This window comes from Cupressus sempervirens, chromosome 3 (genome assembly GCF_028749045.1).
Source record: "Cupressus sempervirens isolate cs-2001-9-10 chromosome 3, ASM2874904v1, whole genome shotgun sequence".
Taxonomy (NCBI): domain Eukaryota; kingdom Viridiplantae; phylum Streptophyta; class Pinopsida; order Cupressales; family Cupressaceae; genus Cupressus; species Cupressus sempervirens.
In genome coordinates this window covers 388,837,508-388,850,832 of record NC_143120.1, presented here as the reverse complement: position 1 = coordinate 388,850,832, position 13,325 = coordinate 388,837,508, and the positions used below count along the sequence as shown (strand labels likewise).

Below are 13,325 nucleotides of genomic sequence, written 5' to 3'. Positions count from 1 at the left end.
ACACCAATCCCACTATTCAAGAAATCCTCCAAAAACCCGTTTTCTGTCAACAATTCCTTCTTGTTTCATTAACTGTCCGTACATATGATTCAACCAACCCTTAAAAATGAATTGGAAGGAATTTATATAGACTCCCCTCACTACCTTTTTTACCTTTTCCTAGAAGAGTGCAAAAATTGCTATTCCAACTCTTCAAAAATTGCAAATTTGTCAGTGAGCAATTTTGACATCTTTTGCAATTTTGCATTCTAAGTCTCTAAACTTGTCTAGTTTGGTTTCAACACTTGTAAATTAAACTAAAATGACCTAAGGACCTTCATTAAACACTTCTTGCTCTATTTTAGGCATTTTGCCATATTTGACCTTATAGAGCTTTGAGCAATTTTCGGATTATCAAAGACCTAATTGGTTCAAACTTGACTCAAACTTAACTCTTACTTGACCACACCTCCTAAACCTACCTTGGGACTTTCCATTTAGTCCTTATTCACTAAATGGTTGGTTAGACCATTTACAAATAAAATTTTTTGTTAGGGTTTTACCTTACCCCAAGGTACTCCTGCACCACCGTTTTAGATACCCTTTTCAAAGACCTTGAAGATTTTTAGGGTTTTAGGTCCTCACCCTGTCTGTACATCACCTTTCCCAATTTGGATCAAATTACAAAGGATATAATCAATCTTCAATCGTTTGGTGGAAAATCCTACCAAATGAATTCAATTGACTTTGAATCACTCATAGAGCTTTCCTTAGGCTCCATGCAACACTCCCATGCTCAAGAATTGCATCTGCCAATCCACTCCTGCATTCTTCATACAACAATTCAATCTTAATCCTAGCCGAATTGCATTAGAACTTGCCTTGGGCAAGATGCCAAAAATAGCAAACTTCATTTTCTAAATCTCTCCAAAAGGGAAAAGGAAGCTTATTGAGTCTACTAGCTATCCTTAAAAGGTCATGAAATTCCTACAATGAGGATTCAAGCTATGCTCATTTTATTGCACTACAAGCTAGAAAACTGGCATGAAGGAAAAGAATTTTAAACAACCTAGCTATACTGTACAAGGACTCACTCTAAAATATAGGAAGGAAAAAAAACAATTTATACTAACTATTTGCAATGAAAATATTGAAGTTCCAATCCATGAAATATGAATTGCGCCACTTGCAAAGGTAACTGTGACAGATATTATCATAAATGAGCTCTGTTTGCTATTACTTCAAAATTTAGCCAACCTCCTTACAAGCATTTTTGAGGGCTTAAATATGTCTTCCTCGTATGTTCCCACAAATGGTTTCACCACCTAACTGATTTTCTACGATTTGCAAATTTTGGGCAAAAGTTGTCATGCAAAATTGCAAAAGTTCTCATGACAACTTTTTAACATTGTCAACTTTACATTTCCTTTAAACACCACAACTCCCATAGGTGCAAAATGATGTCAAATCCTGTCCTAGACATGTCTAAACTCTCCTCATTTTATGCATTTTGGAGCCATTTTTCTCATTATGCTCTGTTTGGCCAATTTGGCAACTTTATGCCACCTACGACAACTTTTTGCCCAAACTAACATTGACTCATACATTGATTACCAAACTTACCAAAACCCACCTACTAGGCCCTCCTATGGTCTTTATTCCAGTCTCTGGCTAAGGTCATTACAAGCCAAAATTTCAAGGGTTATTGTTCAAACCCTAGGTGCTCCTGCACCACCAATAAAGACAATAGGAAATCCTAATTGATTTTGGTAGAATAAATACCCTTCTTGATTGTGAACCTTATCCTAGAGATGTGCCACATTAATGTTACAATGAGGACAATTGACCAATTGACAACAAATTGTAATGCTAAAATCTAGATGTAAAATTCTGAGTTTGCACTAAATGCAAATCTTATATTAACGATAGGAAATGAAGAGACCTGATTTGAGACTCAGGATGGTGAGGCTTTGTGGTGATGAATGTCATGGAGGCATGTTTGTAGATCAGTTTGGTTATAGTCTCTAGTTATTCAGGGCTTATAAGCTGTGTTATAGCTGAAATTCAACAAAATTTGCGAGGATGCTAACTTGTGGTCATATATTTTATAGGTGTGTAAGTATTAGGACTCAGGAGTTCACTTTGCAGAAACTAAGCCAAGAGATGATATCCTTGAATAAACATAGAGGTGATGAGAAATTAGGAGACATTTCTTCTTCTACTAAAGCTGTTGCAAGTAAAGGAGAACAAGTAAAGTTTCCTGAAGGGCACTTCTTATCATTTATAGTCTCAGATACCGATGCGTGGCCCTAGGGCTTGGCTTCCGCATCTGATACGGACAGATGTGGGAAGCCTCCGAGTGCCCTGCGGGTGCTGCCCGGAAGCCACCAGCAGGCATCCAGATGCCTGCGGGTGCTGTCAGATTCCACCCGCATCTGGATGCCTGCGGGTGGCTTCCGGGCAGCACCCGCAGGGAATTCGGGAGCATAAAATCATAAACATTCGTTCAGAGTTTTGAAGCACAAATTTTAACGGTTTTCGACTATTTCATTGTATAAAACGTTGTTCAACTTCATCGCAAAATCATTTTAATGGGTTTCGCTGCTAAAATATGTGGGAGTTGATCGTTCAAGGAGGCACGAAAGAAGCTGAGCCAGGTTGCACAACTTTTCTTTTCCTTCGCGCCGCGTGACTTCATAATTTAGGCACACGACTCCATTTCTTTTGCCTTTTTGCAATCTTCTTTTCTGCATGCAACTCTACATTTGAATTACTAGGTTCTGTTTTAGGTTTTCTTACGTATCATTCCCATTTCATATCCGTATTATTATTATGTTTTTGGTTTACTTATGTTTAATATTAAGTAAGTATTATTAAAAAATTAAATATATATATATATTTTATGTTCGATTTTACTTCACATTTCTTTCCTTGTATCATTTTCATGTATTTATTATTATTTTTCTGGTTTATTTTTTATTTTCAGAATATTTATACTGTCAAAAATCTTATATTAATAATATTTAACAATATTACTAAAAAATAAATGATATATTTAGATATAGTTTACATTTAATAAATAATTCAATCTTTTTATAATTATTTCAAATCTATTTAGCAAAGTAAAATTACTTTCCCTTGAGCTAAATCAGTTGCATTTCTTTGCATATGTTAATATATATATATATATATATATATATATATATATATATATATACTCTCGCATCCGCATCCTAAAAAAAAAAAATCCCCGCATCCCGTATCCGCTTCGGAATCCGCATCCGAATCGGTAACTTAGTTTATAGTTGTAAGTTAATTGCATGAGCGTGATAATAGTAGTGATGGAAGAAAGTCCGTTAAAATATATTTTAACTTTAGGTACATAAATTGCAGTGCAATATAAATTAATTACCTTAAATTTAATTAAAATGCTTTTAGAAAGAATTGTACAATTTCTGTTTGCATCAATATTAAGGATCACACTTGATGATCCTTTATTAAGACAAAGAAGAAAAAATGAGTGGATGGCAAATTTAGCTCCATAAGAAAGGCCCATGCAAACAAAATTTACACAATGTTTTCAAAACATATTCCAAACATTATCATGGACTCTGAAAATTTCATGTTTATCAACTTTCAATTTGTCAAGAAAATTCAAAATTGTGATAGTCAGGTTCAGTGTCATGATACATAATGATGTTTTGAAAGAAACCCATGCTTCTTGTTTCATTTATTGGTTGATTCCAGTGATATTTTCATCCTATTGAATGATGCTCTTGAACGCAAGCATTTCTTTACTGTGTAAGCTTCTATATGATTTAATGTCACATACAACCACACAGAGAAGAACATGTTAAGTATGTTTTCCATTCTAAGGTTCACTATGATAGACTATTCTCAAATTTCTAAGGAGGTACCATAGGTGGTGCATGGAAGTGAAATATTGAAATGCCAAAACATTTCAAAAGTGTCTACAATCAGTTTGGCAATATAGCCAACAACTTTAGTATTTGGGAAAAAAGACTACAAAATAATAGTGTTCTTTCTATGCTATAAGAGAATTTGTCAAACTACAACGCAAAAGACATGTTTACGAAGGCAACAAGAATTTCTTTTAAGGTACTGTGCTTGCAGTTTCAATAACAGAAGAAAAAAAAAAAGTTAACATTTTTGAAAAATTTTCAATATTTAATATATATTAGAAAAAAAATCAAAATACACTATAAATTATTTTGAGCTTACCAACAAGTTTAATGCTTGTGTTGTCTACAAGCCATTGGGCACCATCTTCCATGAAGCCAACAAAGCTCGAATCAAACTCTCGTTTCCACATGAGACGTCTATGATAAAAAATAATTACCCCAAAAAATGTAAGAAACAGTGTAATAGTTTCATGTGAGAAACAGCACTTTAAAACATAAATAATTAACAGCTAAAAGACAAGAATATGTCTTATCAGTATATACTTCAGATTTTCATTCATTCAATTCACAAACATAACCCATTAAAGAGGATACAGGAAATATATATTGAAAAACAAGAAAAGATCAATACATTGTTTATAATTTTGTTGCATAGATTGTTGATGATTCAACTTTAACTCCTGAGATTGCTAAGCAATCAGTTGGAGAAATTATATTTTGTTTTGAGCCCTTAATGAGACTGCTTGGACAGTGGTAAGTAAAGAAACAACATAATTATTTCTTGTCAACCAAAATCAAGCTCCAAACTTTGTTTAATGGGATGAAAAGAAGTGTCAGTATTTCTGGTAGTGACAAGGAAAAGTTTATTAAAAAAATGCTATTTTGAGCTTATACAAAGGAAATGAAATATTAGAAGGCGGGATATAGAGATGGAAGCCTCAAATCCATACATCCGTGAAGCCACAGGGTCATCACAGAGTTTTAGATAGTTCTAAATCTTGATTTGTAATAACACTCTGGGTGAAGGCACACTCTTCATTGAAGGAAATTGCAAAGCTGGATATATTCTGCCCATTGTTCCCAAATGTTATTGTGATGCTGCAATTGAACTGGAATATGACACTCACCACCATTTCATGCAGACCCTTTATGAAATTGATAGTGACTGATTTACCCCTGCAGCATCTCTAATGCTCTTTTCGCTGTTAAGATTATGTCTGAACTCTGCTAACATAAACAAGAGAGAGTTATGAAACTGTGAGAAGGTGAGAGTAGGTATAGTGGGAACAGAGTTTAGAGGGAAGCTATTGTAATCCTATTTGTTATAGTCTTTGCCTGGTTATTCTTCCTTTTTTATTGAACACTTCTCCATAATATGGATGAAGGAAAATTAAAATTTGACCTGAACTTGTCTTCGTAAACCCACTGGTGATGTTTGTGATATCTGGAAAATAAAGCTAGTGAACTTTGTGATTTTAATTTTGGTAAGACTGATCTGACAATATTGGGAGTTGGGAACATCCCAATACTGGTCCTGCATATTTAGATCCATCCTTTCTTCCACATTTTGAATATTTCTCCTTGATAAGTAAGGTGACAGATTTCTTGATTCCTGACCTTGGAAAAGCATATGGAAGAGCACCAAAAGGATACAGTAGATTCTTATAAACAATCTTCCTATTGGGTCCCATCTTATATTTTCATTTGACTTTAATCTGCATTGGAATACTCTCTTTCATTTGTACTATTTCTTTGATGTGGAATCTAGATTATATAATCCCACTAATGTTCGCTCCATGCAAAATATTTTTAGGTCTGGGGTTCCTTAACCTTGGCCATCTTTGGCAAAAAAGAATAATTTAATCTCCAGCTTGCTAACCAAAGGTTAAAATTGCAAAGCCAAGTGAAATCAGTTTTTACTCGATTATTCATTTTTGTAGTTAAGTCTGTAGTACTGAAATTACAGTATTGAAAGCAGGCTTGACTCTACTTTGACTGGAGGGACTGAATTACTAACAATTGTGAATACATTATGACAGTAAGGCACATTCACTGATCCTTTCCTTGCGTCTCCTAGGAATCTTATAAGATACTGAACAAGGTGCTAAGAATATATCTGACATAAGAAAGGAAAAGAGAAAGGATGTAATGACCCCAACAGGTTATAACTTCTTCAAACACCAAAAATCTTTATACTTCAGTTGTTTGACATTTCGTCAAACACTTTGCAAGCAAGCTCTGATACCATTGTAATAACCCTCCTCAAATCTGCTCTCAAAGATGCTGATTGAAGGCTCAAAGAATTTTGTCAAACAATTCACATGCAAGAGACATATGACTGATATAGTATTTCAGCTTGCTTTAAATGACTTTTTTCCAATTTGCATCAATGAGAATCTAGTGATAGAAGATTACAATGAACTACACAATGACCTAACATGAGTGTGCTCCTAATTTTGACAATATTCAGTGCATATATTATGATCTAAGCATGAGAAAAGAACTCCTACAGCCAACTGGCATTTTTGCAAACAGTTGGTATGCAAACTATCTAGTTGATAAATAATGAGATTGAATTGCTTAAATGACACCAGCAACTATTATCTTTTTAATTGCAATCAAATTTCTAATACAATGCTCATGAAATATGGCCAAGACTTTGGCATTTACATGGATTACCAAAATGACAATGCTGGTATAATGCACACTAACAGCTGAAACTTATAATACCCTAAAAAAAACAATACTAACAAGGGAACCTGGTTGTAGATGGTTGTAATAATTTTCTTTCAATGCTGCCCCTTTTGCATTATTTTTTCGAACTACTTTTTCGGCTTGCTTTTTCGGTTCCGCTTTTTCCGCTTGCTTTTTCGATTCCGCTTTTTCCGCCTGCTTTTTTAGTTCCGCTTTTTTCACTTGCTTTTTCGATTCCGCTTTTTCCGCCTGCTTTTTCGGTTCCGCTTTTTCGAACTGCTTTTTCGTTTCTGCTTTTTCGGATTGCTACCCTGTTGAATCTCAAGACCATATCTTTCAATGGCGTCAAGATTTTTAGCTTGAAGGGATATCGTCCTTCAAACTATTGAGACATAACCTCCAGAAAATTCTCCAATTTCTTTGATATTTCCAACCATGCTTAAAAGAAGCTCTTCCATTTCTTTTATAGTGTTCTCACAAGAGCTCCATCCTTTGTTTTCTCAATGTGGGATAAAACATAACTCCCTTTATGTAACTTATGTCTCCAATGTGTTATAAAATAAAAGGGACTCTTTTAATTTAAATATTTCCCACAAACTATAGTCTATGTATTAATAAAGTTAAATATTTAAATTTAACTTTATAAAATAGCTTTATCAATGCAAAACAAATCTTATCAATGATAAACAAGTCTTCTTGCCGATTTTAAACAATTACCATCGACATACCGCTGCCACTGGATGTCCACCCATGCCCAAGATGACTTACTATAAATAGTAAGTATGCCCAAAGTTGCCTCAAAACCCCTCAGAAAGACCTGCAACTGAAACTATCTAGGCCAAATGGCCTCTAAGCCCTTTTGATGTCCTGGTTAGCCTACGAGACTGTGGGGAAATAGGCTAACGACAATATCATGCTATGAATGCTAAAAAGGGGACATTACAGTCCGCCCTTCCCAAAATTGCTTGTCCCCAAGCAATGGTCGAACAACAACCCAATCAATCCACCTAGATCCCAAATGTAGTCATGAACTATAGTGCTGTCAATCAACATAGGCTCTTGCAACAACCTGTGAAAATTAACCAAGAGGAATCCATAAATGAATCGTGAATCACGGTGCAACTGAACTCCAAATCCACTACTACCACAGTCAGGAACCAATGAGGCACAAACTCTCAAAATATTAGACCCCAAGTAGAGTAGATCACCCAAACTGTCAACATAATAAACACCATCCACACAACCCATTGTGTTATGTGGAATGCACACTCCAACTCTGCTACAATAGTGACCACTCCCACATGAAACTGCACTAAATACAGAGAATTCACACACTGTACATCTGCTGCAGTTAACACAACTCTGCAGATTACCGGCCACTGTCTCATAACCATAACACCCATGCACTGTTGATGGTCAATAGTCATTACACGGTAGATAGCAAAAATGAGAGCCCAGTCCAAACCTGTTTGCCATCAACTCCTCAACACATGGATCAAAAGCAAACCGATGAACATATCCTTTAGTATAATGCCGGTAAAAAGAACCAATCTCAGTCAAAGACTCATCCTGCAGACGTGATATGACCAACTATGACTGATCATCAGCTAAGTCAGAGGATGATATAGCCAAGAGTGCAGAATCAACAACATCACTAGTCTCTGTGCCCTCCAAGTCAAACATATCACAATGCTCAGCTGCAGCGCCCAACTCAGTTGAACCTGCCTCCAGTGGAAATGGACCAAATATGCCAATAGTAGTGTCGTGGACAAATATATCCTCATCTCCACTACCTCTATCAACCTCGACCATGGACATCCGCGGATCACCAGACACCACGGTCTGTGATTGTACAGAATCTGGTAAAGACTGAAGTCGCTCTAACTCCATGGTCACCTTAGCCAAATGAAACTGTGACTCCTCGAAAGCCAACTGTGTACTCTCAAGAATCTCAGAAGTCACCTCGAGTTGCTAAGTAAGCTCACTCACCTCATCTTCCTTGGCCAATAATGCATCATATGCTGTACTCCCCCACTCCATAAGATAATCTCTGTCGGCTACCAACTGCATATAATTTTGTCTCAGAATCCGGATAGCCTCCCATAAAGAGTGGATCTCTGTCAAGGAAAGATAATTGCCTCCCTGCTCATCACTAGTAGGAGAACCCCATCCATAAACTGCTAACAACTGATGAGCAGCATCGAAATGCTCGCAAGGGATAGAAATGTCTCGCTCGCCAACTCCCAGCTGACTAGACACATGATTGTGCCGACTAGTCGAGCTCCTATACTCTATCCCTGGTACACTGTCCAAAGGAGTAACCTCGGAATAGCTATCATCTGTAATACTTGGATCCTGGGACTCTTCTGTAAACTCTGTCATATCTGAGAGATCATCAACCCATTCCAACAAGAATGGTCGACTGGATATATAAACAATGCCCAACACAGGCGTGTAAAAACTAATATTCCAGCATCAAACAAGTTGTTGGCATGGATGAGAACTACACCTAGCAAACTACTAATCAAGTCCATGATGGTGCAATAGATACTACTACCAAGGAATGATAGATATCTCTCGTCAAAACGATCCCAAGTACTAAGATAAGGATCCCAACATCTAATACATGAACGGAAACCAGCTGGCAATTCAAGTAAACTTCTCACCTGAGTAATGTGAACAATACCAACTGACTTCACGCACCTGTCTACAATCTTTGAATCCGGAGTGTGACTGCTAGACATACTCATATCATCATCATGTGACCTGACTGTAAAAGAAAACTGAGTCCCTGCTATACGCGCTAACTTTCGAACTGAACTCACCTCAAGACAAAGCTCGTCCACGTGTCTCTCAGAATCCCGGAGAGCCAACCGAGTACACACCAAGGAATTTCAAGTATCCTCTAGCTCATGAAAAAGCCGGTCAACCTCCTTCTCCTCCTTCACTGCATCTTCCTTGATCTGTTGTAAGTCGTCACAAGAAGAACTTGTTGTGACTCCTTTCTGTCTCTCCTGCAGTTGAATCATCCAAATGTGATTCTCAATCAATCCATGTATCCTGTCATGATGAGATAAAGCCATGACAATATCCTTGTCCCTTGTCTTCAGCTGGCTTGCCAAACCAAGTGAAGAGCTAGTAGCCTCTATCTCATGTGAAGAAGCATCCAACTGTGCTTGATACTCATTTTCTGCAAAGTCCTGAATGCTCACTTTCTGATCAACTGTACTATCCTCAAACATGACAATATCCTCAACTACTGTAACTTCATCCAGCCCAACTATATTGGAATCACTATCTGTGTCAATCATGCAATCTAGTGTGCCTATGATATCACCTTCTGATGCAACTGGCGCAACCTGCACAACATCTGAAACCCCTTCTTCCTGTGAAGATGATGCAGATAGACCATTACCTGAAGATGTGCTGAAGTCTCCCTGTATCGAATCTGCATGTCTGTTAAACTCCTCAATACAAGTTTTCGCCTGTCATAGGGAAAGTATGATCCTTAGGCCTATCAAAGCGTTCAATCAGTCTCTCCGTAAACTCCACATATAAGGTAATGTGTGCATGACCCATAGTGACCATACCATGATGCCACCACTTGTGTGCTAACCCATCCAGGTGAATTGCTGCATACTTAATAGCTTCTTCCTCAGGCATAAGGTTCAATTGTAAGTATGTGTCAAGCTTTTGAACCCAAGCTCTTGCTGTAGACTTCCCTGAGCCATCATAATATGGTAACTGAAGTTTCCCTACTTTCTTCCGTAGCTCATAGCTCTGGTACTTGTCATGTCCACGTGGCATATGCTTCATCCGCACATCTATATACTCTCTAAAGGTAATTGCAGCAGTAAAATTTGGACCTCCGGCTTCCCAATCTCTCCTCAGCTGGTCCTGTATATCAGTGATCTGGGGCTCTGGTACAGGCTGCTCTGGAGCTCTAGGAGGAAATGTGGGAATCATGGGCCTCGAACTCACTGTCCTAGCTTGCTGGGGTGCATGACCGAAATTGTTCCCAACTTGTTCACCTCCATTATGTGTCCCATCCTGATTATTCCCATTCTGATTGTTACCATTCTGATTATTACCATTCTAATTATTTCCTCCACCTACGTTAGCATTCAACCCCATTTGACAAGCCATCATCTGCATCATAAGCTCCAATCTCTGACTCTGTTCCTGTGCTCTTTGCTCTGCTGATCGCTGTCCCTGTGCTAAGGTGTCTAATAATTGTAAGAATCTTTCCTTTCCCTGATCTGGACTGGCATTCATTTTGTCAAACATTTTTCTCTCTATCTGGCTAATCCAAATTTTCAATAAGACCTCCACAAGATGGCAGGAAACCGCTCTAATACCACTATAATGACCCCAATAGGTTATAACTTCTTTAAACACCAAAAATCTTTATACTTTAGTTGTTTGACATTTCTTCAAACACTTTGCAAGCAAGCTCTGATACCATTGTAATAACCCTCCTCAAATCTACTCTCAAAGATGCTGATTGAAGGCTCAAAGAATTTTGTCAAACAATTCACATGCAAGAGACATATGACTGATATAGTATTTCAGCTTGCTTTAAATGACTTTTTTCCAATTTGCATCAATGAGAATCTAGTGATAGAAGATTGCAATGAACTACACAATGACCTAACATGAGTGTGCTCCTAATTTTGACAATATTCAGTGCATATATTATGATCTAAGCAGGAGAAAAGAACACCTACAACCAACTGGCATTTTTGCAAACAGTTGGTATGCAAACTATCTAGTTGATAAATAATGAGATTGAATTGCTTAAATGACACCAACAACTATTATCTTTTTAATTGCAATCAAATTTCTAATACAATGCTCATGAAATATGGCCAAGACTTTGGCATTTACATGGATTACCAAAATGACAATGCTGGTATAATGCACACTTACAGCTGAAACTTATAATACCCTAAAAAAAACAATACTAACAAAGGAACCTGGTTGTAGATGGCTGTAATAATTTTCCTTCGATGCTGCCCCTTCTGCTTTACTTTTTCGAACTGCTTTTTCGGCCTTCTTTTTCAGTTCCACTTTTTCCGCTTTCTTTTTCGATTCCGCTTTTTCCGCCTACTTTTTCAGTTTCGCTTTTTCCGCTTGCTTTTTCGATTCCGCTTTTTCCGCCTGCTTTTTCGGTTTCGCTTTTTCGGACTGCTTTTTCGAATTGCTACCCTGTTGAATCTCAAGACCATATCTTTCAATGGCGTCAAGATTTTCAGCTTGAAGGGATTTTGTCCTTCAAACTATTGAGACATAACCTCCAGAAAATTCTCCAATTTCTTTGATATTTCCAACTATGCTTAAAAGAAGCTCTTCCATTTCTTTTATAGTGTTCTCACAAGAGCTTCATCTTTCGTTTTCTCAATGTGGGATAAAACATAACTCCCTTTCTGTAACTTATGTCTCCAATGTGTTATAAAATAAAAGGGACTCTGTTAATTTAAATATTTCCCACAAACTATAGTCTATGTATTAATAAAGTTAAATATTTAAATTTAACTTTATAAAATAGCTTTATCAATGCAAAACAAATCTTATCAATGATAAACAAGTCTTCTTGCCGATTTTAAACAATTACCATCAACATACCGCTGCCACTGGATGTCCACCCATGCCCAAGATGACTTACTATAAATAGTAAGTATGCCCAAAGTTGCCTCAAAACCCCTCAGAAAGACCTGCAACTGAAACTATCTAGGCCAAATGGCCTCTAAGCCCTTTTGATGTCCTGGTTAGCCTACGAGACCGTGGGAAAATAGGCTAACGACAACATCATGCTATGAATGCTAAAAAGGGGACATTACAAAGGAAGTCCTGATTGCATGGGATACTTTTACACTCACACAGGATCAAGTGTGTGTAGGGATCTTCTTATGATCCCTACCAAAAGAGCCCAAGAGAAAATCTTGGCAGAAAAATGGTTTGTAAGAGGAGAATGTTACGTTCCATGGTAGGTTTTAGCATATTGAAAAATTCAAAATGTCTAACTCATTAAGAATCTTTACATAATTGGTATTGCCAACACTAATTTTCTTTAAGGGATATACCTATTTAGATGGATTTGTGCTTCCTGGAAAGTGATTAATGACTGTCTTCATTGGAACTACAAGGGGCACAATGATTATAAGGATCTAACCGTGAAGACTATATGGATATATTACTCCCAACAAGGTTAGTGTTATAAATTTTAGTGATATACATTAAAAAATTTAGGAATTTGAAGCATGGCTGTTAATTCATGAGCTATTTGACAATATAGGTGCATCCGAATAATTCATTTCCCTAAAAGTGGAATCTGAACGACCTGATTTCCAGTCCTTTCTCCGAATTTCATGACACATCCTTCAAGGATGCTGATATAACTACACAAGTCAATCTTTACTTTTGTAAAAGCCAAGAGAAAGAGTTCCTTTCTCCCTACAAACCATGTGATCTAGACTCCTAATCTCCTAAAAGGGGGCTCTACACTGTGTGGTGACAGTTTAATTCACACCAACAAATGAATAGATGTGTGGTAGAACCACTCTCCAACTTAGAGGGAAGATGCCTATAAAATAAAAACTAAATTAAACTAAACATCTTCAAGCAATTTTCAGTCTTTATACTGAATATTGAGGTGGTTCTTGCTCCTGCTAAAGACAATGTAATGCATATCTTTTTGGTTTTCCTAGGGTAAAAGTCTAGGACACTCTT

The 13,325-nt window shown here is 37.0% G+C and overlaps 1 protein-coding gene across 2 annotated transcripts in view; it reads right to left on the bottom strand.

Annotated features, from left to right (window-relative positions):
* The window catches only part of LOC149566645 (cyclase-like protein 3), a 176,227-nt gene that overhangs the window by 46,686 nt on the left and 116,216 nt on the right, over positions 1–13,325 (bottom strand). For both annotated transcript variants that reach the window (XM_089819948.1, XM_089819949.1), the window contains one exon: positions 4,222–4,319. In XM_089819948.1, coding sequence (XP_089676074.1) covers positions 4,222–4,319 — 98 coding nt within the window. The remainder of the gene's footprint in view (positions 1–4,221; positions 4,320–13,325) is intronic.